Source organism: Schistocerca americana, chromosome 9 (genome assembly GCF_021461395.2).
Source record: "Schistocerca americana isolate TAMUIC-IGC-003095 chromosome 9, iqSchAmer2.1, whole genome shotgun sequence".
NCBI lineage: Eukaryota > Metazoa > Arthropoda > Insecta > Orthoptera > Acrididae > Schistocerca > Schistocerca americana.
In genome coordinates, this window is record NC_060127.1 from 46,118,055 (window position 1) to 46,136,701 (window position 18,647).

At 40.7% G+C, this 18,647-nt stretch overlaps 1 protein-coding gene across 1 annotated transcript in view; it reads right to left on the minus strand.

Annotated features, from left to right (window-relative positions):
• Nucleotides 1-18,647, minus strand: part of LOC124550952 (fumarate hydratase, mitochondrial-like) — a 90,984-nt gene that overhangs the window by 46,164 nt on the left and 26,173 nt on the right. The window contains exon 4 of the mRNA XM_047125765.1: nt 5,244-5,441. Within this exon, the coding sequence (XP_046981721.1) occupies nt 5,244-5,441 (198 nt within the window). The remainder of the gene's footprint in view (nt 1-5,243; nt 5,442-18,647) is intronic.

Sequence of the window (18,647 nt, forward strand, 5' to 3'; positions counted from 1 at the left end):
TTATAAACCTGAGAATATTATCAGATGTAAATTTTTAAATTTGTACAATGTAGACAGTGTGGTGAGTCACAGAGTGCGAAAATTTGTGAGAGTGCCAGTGGGAGAAAAGACCTAGCAATTGCTTTGGATTTAATTTGCACTAAATGCTCAGCTGTGATTTCATTTGTGAGTTCTTTAAAACCAGATGCAACTGGTCCTTATGAAATAAATACTAGATTAGTTTATGCCTTACGATCCATTGGCAAGGGCATGGCTGCAGGGAGAACATTTTGTTTAGTGATGAACTTATATCAACCACAAAATAAATTTGAAAAACTGACTGCAATATTAGAGAAAGCTGTATGTGAGGTCAGTGAGGAAAGCATGAAACTGGCTGCTAGGGAAACAGTGGAAGAAAATGAGGGATTTTTGGATATTGCAGTTGCACTTGATGGAAGTTGGCAGAAAAGAGGACATACTTCTCTGAATGGAGTAGTGACTGCCACGAGTGTAGACACCGGTAAAGTGTTAGATGTGGAGATAATGTCTAAATATTGCAAATGTTGTAAAGTCAATGAACATAAAGAACACAACTGTGTGGCTAATTTTATAGGAGCAAGTGGTGGTATGGAAGTTCATGGAGTACAACAAATATTTCATCGCTCCTTAGAAACAAGAGGCATACGGTACACCAAATATTTGGGCAATGACGACAGTAAGGCACACAACAATGTGGTGAACTCTAAGAAATATGGAGATGCCATTATTAGCATAATAGAATGTGTAGCCCATGTTCAAAAACGTTTGGGAACAAGGGTGAGAAAACTAACTGTTGATATGAGGAAAAAAAATTAAAAGATGGAAAATTGTTGACTGGACAGGGTCAGTTAACTAAAACTGAAGTAGAAAACTTGCAGGCAATTAGGAGAAATAAAGAAAATCTGGAGGCAATGAAGAGAGATGTTTGAGCCACATTCTTCCACAAGTCCTCTACTGATGATAAGCCATGTCATGGGTTGTGTCCATCAGGAGAAAATTTGTGGTGCAAATACAATAGGGCTCAGGCAACTGGAGAATCTTATTCTCACCAGCATTCTCTTCCTGCTGCTGTTATTACAGCAATTAAACCTATTTTCAGAGACTTGGCTCATCCTGACCTAAGGAAATATCTGCATGGACAGACACAATCCAAATGAATGTTTCAACAGCATAATTTGGAACCGCCTTCCTAAAACTGTAATTGTACGCATGCATACAATGAAACTAGGAGTTCATGATGCTGTTGTTACATTCAATTGTGGTAATATTATAAAGTGTTGGGTACTGAAAAAGCTGGGACTTAATCCTGCTGAAAATATGATCACTGGCCTGCAACACTGCGATAAAATGAGGATAGCCGATGCAGACAGGTCTGCGTCTAATATGGCCAAGAAAGCAAGGCAAACATCCAGGAAGGTGAAAAAGAAGCTGGAAGACATGCTAGAGGCCAATGAAGGGCCATCATATGCAGCAGGACAGTTTTAATTAACTGTAAGTAACAAATTTCAAAAGTCAGTTTTCCACAAACTAAAATTGTCAGTACATATGCCCCATTATATCAGAAACTATCATAGACAAATGAATGAAATTTTCAGAGACTCTGTATAACATAAAAAGCCACCTCTGGTACAACATTCATTAATATTCCCTCATTAGGAAGTTCACAAAAAAATATTTTCTGCAGAAAAAACTTAATATTTTTTGTTAATAAATTTAAAAAAGTATTTCTTAAAAACTATAACATGGATAAAGTAGGTTTTAGTACAGTTGACTATTAGCATCATGTAACACACAGTAAAAATATTAAGATCCTGCATCAAATAGTTTGTTTCAGAAATGGGTCAAATGCTTGGCTAAATTAACATGGGTTAGATATGCAGGGTGTGGTCCCCTTAAACCAAGTGTTAGCTAGGATTAAGTTATGCTCTGTGCAAAATTCTATCAGGCTGCTTCCTCTTTCATTCCTTACCCCCATTTCATATTTACCTACTACCTTTCCTTCTCCTCCTTTTCCTACAATTGAATTACAGTCCCCATGACTATTAAATTTTCATCTCCCTTAACTTAAAACAGTATTCACACTAAATTTAGAGCTCACTCGCTTTCTGTAATGAAAGAAAATCACCCAAGCACACACAAACCTCGGCAGTGGTGAGACTGTCTCGTGGAAACAGGCATGTGCATGTTTGGGTGTCTGTGTGGTTGTGGCTATCTGTGAATGTGTGTACCTTTATTAGAGAAACAGCAAGAGCTCGAAAGTTAGTACAAATACTGTTTCCTGTTGCATGTTCCTGTGTGCCATACATCAATCAGCTCTGGGTGTGTACTTGCCTTTCTTTTATTTTATGTATTAGTCCAACATCTGCTCTAAATTTTCGATACCCACAGAGGTCCACCAGTGTTCAGACTTAATTCGACCTGTTTCCATAATTCACACTGCCGTACCACTCTGTCAAGATGGTGTCACACTTTATGTTCACCTGAAGTGACGTGCTGTTACAGAGTTTCTGTGTTGTGGCAATGGGATGGTGAAACATTCACATGAGACTAAAGGAAGTGTGTATGACGGTGCTGATTGAAAGTTAGTTGCAAGATAAGCAGATCATCTGGTGAATGACACCACACCAACACTCTGGACCTAACATGCAGCTGTAGAACAAGCATTGCATAGACTCCTGAAACATGCAGTGTATTCACAATCCTAGTTTGGCTGACTAATACATAATAGTGAATGAACTGTAAATCCTAGTGGAAATAGGAACAGCGAGTGTGTAACGAACATATAGACAAGTGAAGCTGACAGAGCTTTACTCCAGATGAGTTCTGAGAATGTCATCAGATGCCCACGAAATAACATGGAAAACAAGGCAAGCCAACTTTTGGGATAGTACGATAATTCTGGAGCTGACTTTATTGCAACGACTGCTATAGGAGATGAAACTTGGTTGTGTCACTTTGAACTGGATATGAAAATGCCATCGCTGGAACGGCATCATGCAAATTCGCTGAAGAAGAAGGAATTCAAAACTGCATCTTCAGGAGGAAAAGTGGTGACTAATGGTTTCTTTTTTATTCAGAAGGACTGCTGCTTGTGGACAGTGGACATCACACCTCATAAAACCACTACTGAATGTCACGTGTACATGGTAACCCTTAAAAATCTTCATGTGTTGTGTAATACAACATTGGCAAAAGCACAATGTTTTACTGTTGCATGACAGTGCATCACATATAGTGATAAAACCACCACAAAAATCACAGAACTTGGGTGGCAACACAAACATCCACCCCATAGCCTCAATCTGACACTGTGCGATTACCACCTCTCTGGTGAACTGAAGGAATCCCTTCGCAAAACAAGATTTGAAGACAATGACTCTTCTTAAGGCTGCTAAATAGTGGCTCAAACATGCTGCTCCTGACTTCTACCTTGTAAGTACACATGTCTCAGTTCCACAGTGGTATAAGACAGCTGAACGCAATGGACATAACATAAAAATTGGCATTCTGTCTCAAGAATATATATCACTGTACTATAACAATGTGTATATGCAGACAAGAAAAAAGAATTTTCGTATTTCCCAGTTAAAAATACACTGTTTCCAGGGTGAAAATATACAATATCCCAGATGAAAATACTTTCTTCGTGGCAACATACTTTCCCTTGGAGCTGCAAAATTAAATCATTTGAACGGCAAAGGTTTTATACAGTGGCGTAGAAATTTTTGGCACTTTGCAAAACGAAGCCCAGTAAAATACAATGCATATTGGAAAGCTTTTTGATGTGTGGCAACATGTCAATATGAATTCCACCAAATACAGCACAGTATCTTCCAAAAAACGGAAATTTTGATTGCAATGCACTTTTGTCAGCCAGTTTAAGATCATGTCACGACATCCCACCAGCTAATGATAGCAGATATTCAGAGAATGGAACATGTGACGTAGTCAGCCAATAGTACTGTGACTTAAGTAACATGAATACACAAATACAAAAAGTTCACTGTTTAAATTAACATACATGCAGTATAGCTACAAGAAAAGCTAGGCTTTCACACATAATAATGGTCTTTTATAGTGCGTGTGTTACCTTTTCAGATATATCAAACACAAATGTGCCAGTAAAATATTAAATAATGGTATAAAAAAAATGTTCAGTTTTGACTTACAGTCAAATTCTCTGTGATTTAAGAAATTCATCGCACATTCTCACACATAACACAATTTATCTTTGACGAAATGAAATTTACTTCTGAAGTAACGTTTCTCAAACCACTATTTATAATATTTTCTTGCAACTTGTTAGAAATGTAAACATCACCATTACTGAAAGTAGTTCATTGTTACAAAGCATTGCACAGTCTTCATCCTAAAGCTTTTGACACATTTAGCTGTCTGCAGTCACTTGCATGTGCACAGTTTTTTGTAAATGGCACATTTTCTTTGCAACTACAATTTTATTTAGTTGTTATTCTCTCATTTAGGTTTTATCGGTGCAGTATTATTCTGCAGTTGAGAGCTAAAGTAGACTGTTAGTTTTTACAAGTCACAAGTACAAAAATTTAACTGGAAACTACGAAAAATTCCTGGAACTCTAAAAAATTGTCGCGTTTTTCCCAGATTTCCTGGGACATGTACACCCTATATAAAAATATAAAAAAAAAACAGAAAATAAATTTGATGTTTAACAAAACATTGTGCTTTTCTTTTGGACTGGGCCTCATATCTTGGTGGACCGTTGGGTGGCTTGCGGAGTATCATTGTAGATGTAGACTATACTTTTCTATTACGAGCTCCGGTAACTTAATCAATACTCTGCTAGGCTATTTTTGCTACCCAATTCCGCGCTTTGTTGCTGCCGATCACTTTACAAATGTTTAAATGATATTATTTTGTTTGTACCACTTTAGCCTACCTCCACACTCTTGTATACGCACACCAACTGCGAGGTGGCAAGGCAGGGAGGGAGAGGAGAGTTCCTCATGTCTGTAGTGTTCTCAAAGTGCTGGTGTTAAACACACACTCGCTTTACACTACAACAAAACTCTCATTCGAAGAAAGTTCACGAGCTGTAGTGGCTATATTGAATGCCTATCTGATCAATTTACTTTCTTATTCCTGGCTTGTGGTTCATGGGATGAAACAATAAAAAAAGACAAAGAATTATTCTTTTACCATACCTCAGAAAAGATGCAACAAACAGCGCACAATTTTGAATTACTCACCTTGTTATCCAAAGCCTTGTGCAGGACCTCAAGGGCAGGAATGAGTGACTTGTTTATTTCAGTTGCGACAGCAATGTGCATTGCTGTAGGGAATGTATCGTTGGAGCTCTGACTCTTGTTTACGTGATCATTTGGGTGAACAGGGTTCTTCGACCCAAGAACACCTCCTAATAGCTCTATGGCTCTGTTGCTGATCACCTGCAAGATAGAAAGCAGACCTTCAGAATACTTTGGCGGTATTAGTCTCACTACAAATAAGGCTGATTATACATCTCTAATCACAATTGCTAGAATTCACAGTAGGTATTGCAGGGGTATGTGTGTGTGCAGTAGCAAGCTGTGACTGCTGACACCACAACTGACCCAGCACCACTCTTAGTCCACCACCACTGTCACAATCAACAGTGTTGTCTATGTGTTTTCGGGTGAATACATAATTTTTAATGGATCTGATTGCTTCCAGTGATTGTTCATGTGACCATATAATGGACCTCTTGCTACCTAGTTGTGAGTAATATGTTACATTTGTTTATATTGGGGATCAACTGTCGGTCCCTCCAAGCATTGCTCCTCTGCTCATTTCCTTTGCAGCAATTTTATAACACTGTAGTTTCCTTACACAGAGTGAACATTAATAACACTGACAAACTATAGGGACAGACTACTGACTAGAAATGGAGGAAGAAAGGTCCTATGAACATGTCTTTGGAAATACGTCACTGCCACAGTAGATGGCGCTGACGTATGACTGTTCCTCTAACCACATATCGCACGTTCCTTGTGCGTTGCAGCATGTGCATTTGACGCAGCATATTGTAAGCAGCAGAATAGTACGGCATTCATGTTGGGAACAAGCTGAGATGGTGTTTGTGTATGGCCAAGGAGATGGAAATGGACACGATGCAGCATGGCTATATCAAAACAAGTACCCTCACAGACACCAATCACATCATATAACATTTCAAGCCTTTTTTGGGTATCTGTGTAATCACGGATCCTTTCAAATAGATAAATGTGCAGGGAAACGGTGGACTGTGTATACACCAGATCTGGAGGACAAGGTTCTACAGAATATTGAGGCGATCCCTAGTACAAGCTCCACGCAACTGGCCCGCCAACGTGGTCTAAGGCAAAGTATGATTTTGTGTATAATGCATGACAACCCCTACTACCCTTATCACCTGCAATACAATGAAGGCCACTTTTGCACGCCTGTTGTTGCATGGATGTGATGCAGCTCTGTGCTGTGTTCTGGGAGGATTTTTTGTCATTGCAAGCACACCATCCATTCCCGGACTTGTGTTCATAGGACCTGCAGTTTGCCCGTTTTATTAAGGTTCACCCTGTACATACAGGGTGAATAATGTAACACATGGCAACCCTTTTATTTTATGAACAGATACACATATCAAAATGCAGTTTTCAGCAAATGTTAGAGCATCAAGGGACACATACTTTTTTGTTTGGGTAATGTTTTTAGCACTGGTGTCAATGGAGACATTGAAGCAAATACATTTTTTTAAATGGTACCGTGTGCCTTTTATAACTGCATTCAACAGCTCTTGAGAAGACAGTTAGACTGATTAGCATTTGTTAATGTTGACACTGCAACCTTTCATAAGAAAATTTGAGAAATGTCTAAGAATTTGAGAGCACTGTGGCTGGAATTGGCATTAGTAGTGTAAAGACCACCAAGCAGAGCTCTCATGCTACACTATGTCAGAATGTCAACACATTTGACTGTTTACTTGTTTGCACTGCTTATATCTGTTGCAACATTTGTTGTGTGCAGGCATGTATACCAATGAGGAGAAGCTGGATATACTACCTTTATGTGGTGAATATAAAAGAAATGTTGTAGAAACAATACAGGGCTATTTATACGGATTCCCAATGTATGGTGCACCAGATAATTGCACGAATTATTAAGAGGCTAGTGAAGACAGGTTGCTGGAACATCTAAAACAGGACAAGAAAGAAGGCTGCAACTGACAGAACACGAAGAAGCTGTTCTGGTTACGACACTTAATGAATCCACACAGTAGTATGAGACATATTGCCAAGGATTGTGGAATCAACCAGACAAGTCTCACTCGCATCCTGCATGACAGAATTTCCATCTCTATTATCTGTCATTACATCAGGCACTCTATGATCACGATTTTGAATGTCAAACAGAATTTTGTCAATTTGCCCTTCAGCGAGTGAGAGATGACCCTATGTTTTTTCCAGCGAGTGGTCTTTACTGATGAAGCGACATTATCTAACCACACTACTGTAAATTTACATAACATGCACTACGCGCAGCCGAAAATCCATGCTGGCTCTGTCAGGTGCAACATCGATGGCTATGGAACATAAACGTATGGTGCGCCATCGTAAGAAATTAAGATTGTGGGACCTTACTTCATCTCAGGCATTCTAAATGGACATTTGTATGCAGACTTGCTGGCAAACATTCTACCATATCTTCTAGAAAAGGTACCATTGGATATTTGACAGTGTATATGGCTGCAACACAACGGTCATCCAGCTCACTCATCCCGTGTTGCAACACAAATACTGAATGAGAACTTTCCTGGGCATTGGATAGGACGCATTCTGTTGTCAAATAGTCTCTGAGGTCCCCGATTTGCCGCCTCTTGATTTCTTTCTTTGGGGAGCACTAAATGATGCAGTCTATGATGAAGCCCCTACTACACCAGATGATATGCATCTGTAGTTCACCGTTCTTTTGACAGGCAATTGCAAATGTGCCTTTCAGCCCATGGTCAACAGTTTGAACACATGGTTAAATAAAGAATAAGATACTTTTAGACAAAATTTATGTTATGTGATTTGGGTGGTTAACAAATCATTGTTAGTAAATTGTTTATTCCATTTACTTGTGTACAAAATTGTACTGTAATGTCAAATAAGTTTATAGCATATATTGCATGTAGCTGGTAACACCGTCATTAGGTGCTTACATTCAGCATGAAACAATGTTTCATTAAGAAGAATATTTATTTTGCAGTGTACAGGTGGTCACAAAAGTATTTTTAATAAAATGTTTAGTTCAATGGATGTATCCCATATCTTGTAGAGACAGTTGTCTGACAGCATGTATTTTACTCCCGTATTTTCTGCAAACAGCCATGCACAGGAAAAGAGAGGTCAAATCTTCCTTCTTCTAATATTTAGTTGCTTTTTGCTGCTTATGAGACCTCTTTATTTTTCTGTCTCGTCTCACATAAAGCTGGGAGAATACACACATGTAAAATAGTTCTCCTAAGCCCTTTGTGATACAATAGATTCTAGCCCCAGTCTTATTTCCATATACAACATTTGTTGGTGATTTTGCACCTAGGCCTAAGTTGGTTCAAGGAAAAATAAAGCTTTATTCTTGTAGTGCACACCTACCTTACAGTATACCACTATGCAGCCTGGTCCAAGATGCCTGCTTCGCAGTGTTTGCCCGCAAATGTTATTTCCGGCAACTGTGCTCTCACATTCAATGACATTTATCGGATTTTTTTTTTTTGACAGGTTTCACCTCCAACATTAACAAATGCTATATCACTGTAACTGTCTTCTAAAGAGCAATTAAATGAAGTTTCAAGGAGTATAAAGTTCTATTTAAAAAAGTACTTGTTTCAATATCTCCATTGATACCAGTGTTAAAAACATTGACCAAACAAAAACATATGTGCCCCTTGATGCTCTAACATTTGCCGAAAAGTAAGTTCTACTAACCACTGCAAACAACAACCTAATGTCAGGCATTAAGTTTCATATAATTTCTAAAAACAACGGGATGAAACAAAAATGGACAAATGGTTCTAAATGTGCCGATTGCTAATGCTTGTGTGGGATCAATACATTTTCCCGATTTAGAAATAGAACGTATTTGAAATGTGACCTGTTGAACCCTTCTCTGAAACACAAGCTGTAGTCTGATGCTGCTCCAAATCTATACCTCTCATCCACCAGAATTTATTTAGAGAACAGTAACTAGCCTACAAGTGAGAGAAAAATACTGCCACAAAAATAAACTTACTGCGAAGTAGAAGTTATTTTGCAGGCAATTATGTTGCCAAATAATGAAGACACTACTAGTAGAGAAAACTAACTGTAAGAACAATGTTGTAAATACTGCACTGCACAAACTTTATGACAAAGAAATTAAAAAAAAATTCAATGGAACCATATAGATTTAGAGGATTGTCCGAGTGTACTGCTGTGTTACAATAAAACATTTTCAGTTAGTGGTTGAGGGTTCTTTTTCTGACTTTAAAAAGGTGGTTATGAGAGGATCATGTACTACAACCTCTGTCCAGAAATTTTGTTGAATGTGTGTACATTGCAAATGAATTTTTGGCTTACCTGAAATAGCCATTACTCTCCTTCGAAGTAATCCCCATCAAAGGTACTGCACTTCTAGGAACGGCTGTACGAGTCCCAGAAACTCCTAGTGCAGTCAGCTTTAGTGATAGCCTTCAGTTGGGTCATAATATTATGTCAGATGTCCAAAAGGCCTGAAAAACTCTAGCCTTTCAAGACTGTATTCAATTTGAGGAGCAAGAAGAAGTCAGAGAGACAAGTGTGGGGAATAGGGTGGATTAAGTGACTTAACTACCCTGCTGGCCAGGAACTGCTGCACCAGAAAGGCAGCACATGGTTGGGCAATGTTATGTTGCAGGGTCCATCTGTATCTATACTGTGCAACCTACCTTACAGTGTGTGGCAGATGTCACTTTTCCTGTTCTACACCAGCATCTCTACTCTGAAAATCACTGAAATGTATGGCAGAGGGTATGCTCCAATGTACCAGTTCTTAGGGTTTCTTCTGTTTCATTTACATAAGAAGCACACGAAGAACGATCGTTTGCATGCCTCTGTGCTTGCTGTAATTATTTTAATCTTATCCTCACAATCCCTATGTGAGCATTGCATAATGGGTTGTAGTATATTCCTAGTGTCATCAATTAAAGCCAGTTCTTGAAACTTTGCTAGCAGATTTTCTACAGACAGCTTACATCTATCTTTAAGATCCTTCCAGTTCAGTTCCATTCCTTTAGTGTCTATGACATTCTCCTATGGACCAAACAAACCTGTGACCATTTGTGCTGCCCTTGTCTGTATACTTTCAATGTCCCTTAATAATCCCATATTTGGTATGGGTTCCACACAGCCGAGGAATATTTTAGAACTGGTCACACAAGAGATTTGTAAGCAATCTTCTTGACAGACTGATTGCACTTCCCAGTATTCTAACAATAAACCAAAGACTACCACCTACTTTACCCAAGGCTGAGACTATGTGATCATTCCACTTTATACCCCTACAAAGTGTCACACCCACGTATTTGTATGAGTTGGCCGATTCCCACAGTGACTCATTAATATTATAGTCATAGCATACTAGGGTTTTTCTTTCTGTGAAGTGCACAGTTTTACATTCCGGAACATTTAAAGGAAGTTGCCAATCTCTGCACCACCTTGAAATCTTATCAAGGTCTGACTAAACATTTACACAGCTTCTTTCAGACACTACTTCATTATGCGTAACGGCATCATCTGCGAAAAGACTGAGATTACTATTAATACTGTCTGCAAGGTCATTAATACACAACATGAACAGCAAGGGTCCCAACACACTTACCTGGGGCACAACCAACATTACTTCTATATCTGACAATTACACACTATCCGAGATAACATGCTGTGTCCTCTATACAGTCATCAATTTCACTTGAGACCCCATATAATCATACTTTTGACAACAGGAGTAGGTGTGGTACTGAGACGAATGCTTTTTGGAAGTGAAGAAATACTGCATCTGACTGCCTTGCTACATAGCTTTCAGTATGTCACGTGAGAAGAGTGCGAGTCAGGTTTACAAGATCGGCGTTTTTTGGAATTTGTGCTGGATAGCATGGAGGACGTCATTCTGTTCAAGATACGTCATTACATTTGAGCTCAAAGGATGTTCTAAGATTCTACAACAAATCAATGGCAAGGATATTTGATGGTAGTTTTGTGGATCACTTCTACTACCCTTCCTGTAGATGGGTGTGACTTATGCTTTTTTCCAAGAAATGGGCACAGTTTTTTGTTCAAGGGATCTACAATAGACTATAGTTAGAAGAGAGGATAACTCAGCTGCAAATTCATGCACATACGGTTCACGTGACGAACGACTGTAAGCCTCCGGATGTGTTTGACACTCTAATTTTGTCTTCCTGATGTTTTCGCAAAATATACGTAAGAGGAAGCAATATTCTGCTTGACACTTCTAGGAACATACACTCTCAGAACATCAACAGCAGACTGTACTGTGGGGCAGAATGCCTCTTGTAGCATCTGCCACTGGAGTCTGCTGAGAATCTTCGTGACACTTTTGTGCTTACTACATGAACCTCTAATAAAACGTGCTGCTCTTTTTGGTATCTTTTCTATTTCCTCTATCAGTCTTATCTGGTATGGATCACATACAGATAAGTAATACTGCAGTATTGTGTGAACAAGTGTTTTGTAAGCTACTTCCTTTGTTGATGGAATACATTTCCTAAGGATTCTTCCAATGAATCTCAGTCTGGCATCTGTCTTACTTGTGATTAATGTTATGTGGTCATTCCACTTCAAAAACATTCTGTACGCATACTCCAAGATATTTTGTGGAAGTAACTTCTTCCTGTGACTGTTCAGCAATTGTGTAATCCTGCAATAAAGGGGCTTTCTGTCTATGTATTTGCAGTACATTACATTTGCTTTCACTGAGGGTTAAAAGTCACTCCCTGCACCAAGCATAGAACCTCTGCAGGTCTTTTTTATTTTGCTACAAAATATATATAATTCTGTTTGCTAAAAACTCTTCAATTCAATCACACTGCTTGTCTGATATTCTGTATGCTCATTTTGTTCACTGGGTAGCACTGCAGACTGTATCAAATGCCTTCCGAAAGTCAAGGAACACGGCATCTACACAAAACCTGTATCTACTGCTTCCCGAGTCTCTCAGACAAAGAGAGCGAGCTGGATTTCATGTGAGTGTTGTTTCCTGAACCCGTGTTGGTTCATGTAGAGGTGATCTTCGGTCTCCAGAAATGTCAGAAAACACAAGCACAAAACATGTTCCAAAATTCCAAACATTAGGAATGCTTCACTCCTCTGGAGACCTATGGTACACTGCTGCTAGAAGAGGGGCAAGTTCTTTTGCAGACCCTGTGTAGAATCAGACTGGTATCCCAATAGGTCCAGTGGTTTTTTTTCTGTTGAGCAATTTCAGCTGGCTTTCCAGCCACTGATTTTGATATCTGTCATTATGTCGTTTATGTAGTGATTTAGAGGAGCAACTACAGTCTGATCATACTGAAACAATTATGTATGAAGACATTTGGTATTCTGGCCTTTACAATGTCATTCTCTGAATTCCATTACCCTCAGTGTGTCTGGAGATGGCTTCAGTCTATCTACCAATTCCACATAAGACCAGAACTTAACAAGATTTTCTGTTAAGATGGTAGATAGTTTCAATTTCATATTTGTCTATAGCCCTCCTTACACTAAGTCACATAGTTTGATGTACCTGGGTTGTACCCACTTGATCTGATGCAGCTGACGTTTCAGTATTTTCACATACTTCCCCTGCTATCATTCACACTGTCACATGACAATTTTGGGACAAACATTACGTTACTTTTGTACGTTGCACATGGTGCACGTAGTTGCAGGCCAGCCAGTTCGGGAGATGTCTTCTACAGTGTGTTGCCCCCTCTGAAGTGTTTAAACCACTCAACACACTTCAAGAAGACAGCAACTTCTTCATTAACTCTTGTCAGCATTTCCCAAATTTTTTTTTGTTATTTTCCAGATTTTAACGGAACGGCATACTCATCTGCTGAGCCATTTTGGCTTTAGACTGTGCGCACTACACCTTCACTCTACGATATGTCGTTTCACATGATAAGCAAGGATTTGACAGTGGCACACACTTACAACTGTGAGCAGTATGTCACCATTCGGTGAACTTCCTGGACAGAGGTTATAATTCGTCACATGATGATACTGGACCTTTACATTGTATAGCTTATAATGTGTAATGTTTTTACATCACTGCAACATTTTTGTTTATTTAACAAATCATATACACTCCTGGAAATTGAAATAAGAACACCGTGAATTCATTGTCCCAGGAAGGGGAAACTTTATTGACACATTCCTGGGGTCAGATACATCACATGATCACACTGACAGAACCACAGGCACATAGACACAGGCAACAGAGCATGCACAATGTCGGCACTAGTACAGTGTATATCCACCTTTCGCAGCAATGCAGGCTGCTATTCTCCCATGGAGACAATCGTAGAGATGCTGGATGTAGTCCTGTGGAACGGCTTGCCATGCCATTTCCACCTGGCGCCTCAGTTGGACCAGCGTTCGTGCTGGACGTGCAGACCGCGTGAGACGACGCTTCATCCAGTGCCAAACATGCTCAATGGGGGACAGATCCGGAGATCTTGCTGGCCAGGGTAGTTGACTTACACCTTCCAGAGCACGTTGGGTGGCACGGGATACGTGCGGACGTGCATTGTCCTGTTGGAACAGCAAGTTCCCTTGCCGGTCTAGGAATGGTAGAACGATGGGTTCGATGACGGTTTGGATGTACCGTGCACTATTCAGTGTCCCCTCGACGATCACCAGTGGTGTACGGCCAGTGTAGGAGATCGCTCCCCACACCATGATGCCGGGTGTTGGCCCTGTGTGCCTCGGTCGTATGCAGTCCTGATTGTGGCGCTCACCTGCACGGCGCCAAACACGTATACGACCATCATTGGCACCAAGGCAGAAGCGACTCTCATCGCTGAAGACGACACGTCTCCATTCGTCCCTCCATTCACGCCTGTCGCGACACCACTGGAGGCGGGCTGCACGATGTTGGGGCGTGAGCGGAAGACGGCCTAACGGTGTGCGGGACCGTAGCCCAGCTTCATGGAGACGGTTGCGAATGGTCCTCGCCGATACCCCAGGAGCAACAGTGTCCCTAATTTGCTGGGAAGTGGCGGTGCGGTCCCCTACGGCACTGCGTAGGATCCTACGGTCTTGGCGTGCATCCGTGCGTCGCTGCGGTCCGGTCCCAGGTCGACCTTCCGCCGACCACTGGCGACAACATCGATGTACTGTGGAGACCTCACGCCCCACGTGTTGAGCAATTCGGCGGTACGTCCACCCGGCCTCCCGCATGCCCACTATACGCCCTCGCTCAAAGTCCGTCAGCTGCACATACGGTTCACGTCCACGCTGTTGCTGCATGCTACCAGTGTTAAAGACTGCGATGGAGCTCCGTATGCCACGGCAAACTGGCTGACACTGACGGCGGCGGTGCACAAATGCTGCGCAGCTAGCGCCATTCGACGGCCAACACCGCGGTTCCTAGTGTGTCCGCTGTGCCGTGCGTGTGATCATTGCTTGTACAGCCCTCTCGCAGTGTCCGGAGCAAGTATGGTGGGTCTGACACACCGGTGTCAATGTGTTCTTTTTTCCATTTCCAGGAGTGTAGTTGTCATCAGATTTGGCACTGAAAATGACAAAATTGACTGACTTTTCTTATTTTCATTCACCGATGTCTTATAGTACCATTCTGAGGATAACTCACCAAGGGGGAGGGAGGGGAGGGGGAGGGGGAGGGGGAGGGGGTGGGGGTGGGGGGAATTACGTGGTGTCCTCTCTAGAACCTCTTGTTGACCAAACAGCTGAGCTTGCTTACAACAGTCTCAGAGTAAATTTATGAAGTCTGTTGTCAACAATCAAGCACAGATGAAAACAGCAGCAACATTCAGAAATATGATTCTATAAGCAGAAATTAATTACACAATCCATCACTCGGCCTTAGTGTGAAACAGAAAGGAGCGCGAAAATTTCCCATAAAAATCTCTGATCACCTATGCAGCAATGTAAAGAGGTCAACTGTTAAATCAAATTGCTTCTTTCTGTGCAGTGCTTTAGTCCCTATCGAGTATAACTTGAGAGCTGGTTAGTGTAGGTTCAGTTACATGTCTTGCATCTAATGGATTATTCTTAATAAGATATGGCTAAAAGACAAAGAACACTCAGTTTTAACGGTGACAGGAAGGAGCGGTATTGTTTTGTCAGATTCAGAGGAAAACTCATGTATTTTCCGTGTAACAGTAGTGTGCCTGATCCCAAGAAAAGCAATGTAGACCACCATTTTTCACTCTATAACAGTGTGTGAAGATATGGAACTTCCTGGCATATTATAACTATCTGCCAGACTGGTACTCAACCTCAGAACCTAGGCACTAGCCCACAATGGTGCTGAGCTTAAGTCTTGGGCCAATACATAATTTTAAGCTGCCAGGAAGTTTCACACAAACTTTAATGGTGACTTCCCTGTTAATACTGAGTTACGAAAATGTAATGCCAGAGACTTAAAATCTACACTAACATTACAGCTAAGTGTGTTTACAAAGCCAGATCAACAAACCAGTAATGTGAAAATGGCCTCTTACAAAGCTTGTTATGTTTTTGCAAAAATGAAAAAGGCTTTCAGTGACAATGAAGTAGTTGAAGAAGCAATGATCAGTGTCACAGAACCTATGTTTAATGGTCAAATACACACCTGCACTCATACCTTCTGTAAAAAAAATTCAATTTACAATATTTCAAATGGGCACCTACCAATCATCCTCAGGTGAGCCATCCAGGACTGGTGAAGACATTCTCAATTCCATAACATATAGCATGCTGGGAGTGTTCTGCATGTGTGTCAAAATAGTGTTCACATACAGACGACACCACGCAGCTGACACTATTACTGAAACTGCAGAACTAAACTGTCCTCTGCACTACCTCTCGCCACAGCCATCAGCACATTCCTTTGCCTTTGATTTGATGACAGGCTTGCACACATTGTCATATCTCATCAGATTTTCTGCCACACATATTTCCAAGCATTCTTCAATAATGCTAATTCCAGAAAGATGTTGCTGTTGCCAAAATTATTGTTTTTATCGTACTTCACTGAACGTCCAGTGGATATACAATGTTTGCCAATAGCAGACTCACTTGTTCGCACACGGTGAGTGATGTGTTGATGTTCCAGGGTTGCCACAAGTTTCCCCAAGTGAGATTCCCTGTTATTTCCCCCAATTTCCAGACAGGTTTTAGCATTTTTCCCTGACAAATTTTGAGATCTCAAAGGTAAGTCAAGACATAGGTTGACAATCTGTCTTTGCAGCTACAGTACAAGAAACAATAGTTCAAACGAGTAAATATCTAAAACAAACTGGCAAGCAGATGGCATTTCTTGGTGTGAGAAAAAAAATCTTAAGTGCTAACATCAACATCTTTTGTAATGAATTGTTTTTTAGGTGGAAAGAGCAAGACAAATAGTATGTGTGTTTCATTAAGTGCACTGAGGTTATTTTATTTCAGTAAAACAAAACATATTGGTGACAAAAATACACATTTCCATGGAGTTGCATGACGGATTTAAAATACTTTCACTGATATCAGAAATAACCTCAGAAACAAGAAGGCCTCTTGAAAGAAGTGTGTTTTAAGGAGGGGAAGAACTGTGTAAACTAACACTGTAGGAGACCACAAATAAAATGTTGATTCTACTATGTTCTTTATTGTCGGTTATTACCCACTGTGTTACATCTATTATTTTACCGATATTGTGTGGTTTTTCTTCCAAGAAACATACGAGTACATAGTGTGCAAACCACCAGCTACTGACAATTTTCTTCTTCTTATGGTCCATACTTCCTAACATATAAACTACTTTTGAAGTGCCAAAATATACTAGAACACCTAAAACATCTATAACAAAGCCACACTGTACAAATTACTTGCAGTGAGACAGTTGCAATTCCTTAAATCCATCGCCCATGGCCTCCGGCCTGCTGAGAAGCACTACAGTCCTGGGTCCATGGATAAACCATTGAAATCCACTATATTATGCCCCCCCCCCTCCACACACACACACACACACACACACACACACACACACACACGGCCTGTGGACAGATGAGTGACACTAGATCTGACAGACAGGGCGAGCACTTTAGTGGGAACTGAATGGTTCCATATCGGCAAGCCCAATCCATTACAGATACCCGCAGAAACAGCCTCCTGTTTTGGCCTGTCACGGAAATCCACTTGTGTGACCAGCTATTCACAAGCCACACACAGCTAGTAGATGAAATGAGACCAAGGTGATGTATCCATGCAATAGGTAACGTGTTCAAATACTCTGCGAATCAATAATAATGAAGATAGGTAGCAACATATCGTAAAGATGATTGCTGAGCTGCAGACAGGCATTTACAAAAGACAATCACACTCTCACAACTGAATTGTTAGCCATAACTTTTGTCAGGAAATGAGAACAAAAAATCACTCAGACAATTCAAACACACACACATTGTCTCTGGCTGGTGCGTCTACAGTCTCTGAGAATCAAATCCAAACAAGCCAGTTCTCATGCCTCCACACCCTTCGTCGGCAGCTGCTAGGTTAGCAGAAAGATGTGGTGGCAGCACTGACTGCAAGCTGAGGGGAGTGGTAGGAAGGGGAGAAGCAATAGGAATGAGGGAGTAGGGAAGCAGTGCACATACTCAGCTGCATCCAGCCAGTGACGATGCATGACACCTCAGTAAACAAATCATTTCATCCATGGGAAGAAAAACAAGATTTTGACAATTCCAGCCCCCCCTCCCCCCCCCCTTTCCCTGCCATTCCAAATTTCCCCGATTTCCAGAACCTGTGGCAACCCTGTGTTCAGTACACTGTTCTCCGTGTGGTCTGGCTTTTGTAAGACATACCACACTATCAAGCTATTTTGTACATTCCAGCCATATGCAATAAAAAATTGTCCTTCACTGATCCCAGAAGGTAGGCAAACTCAGATGGTGGGCAGAAAACCACTTTCACCTGAAAATTAACGAGGATTCTTGCTACTTCAAATGAAATATTGCTAACACAGGGTGGAAAAGCTAGAAATTTTGCCAACATGCTCTCATCTTTAAGCACTTCCTGATTCTCTGTTTCAACTGACAGTGCACTGTTTAAATGCCATGTAAAATATTATTTTCCCTCAAAACTGTCTTTAGGAGGGCATGCTCTTTAGGCAAATTATCTACAATCGAGACTGCACGAGTTCTGTGTAAAAGTGTTTAAGAATCCAGTTTGCAACTTGTTAAGATAATTTTGCAATTTCAAATACAAGTTGGCATGGGTGGACTTAGAATAAACAGACCAAAACATTCAGGAAAGGCTGAAAACCATCTTTATGTAATTCCCTATTGAACTAGATGTTATTAATGGGGTTGAGGTGGTGTAAAACTCCATTAATTCATCTTCTCCATGAGGCCACACTATGAAACTATCACCCAC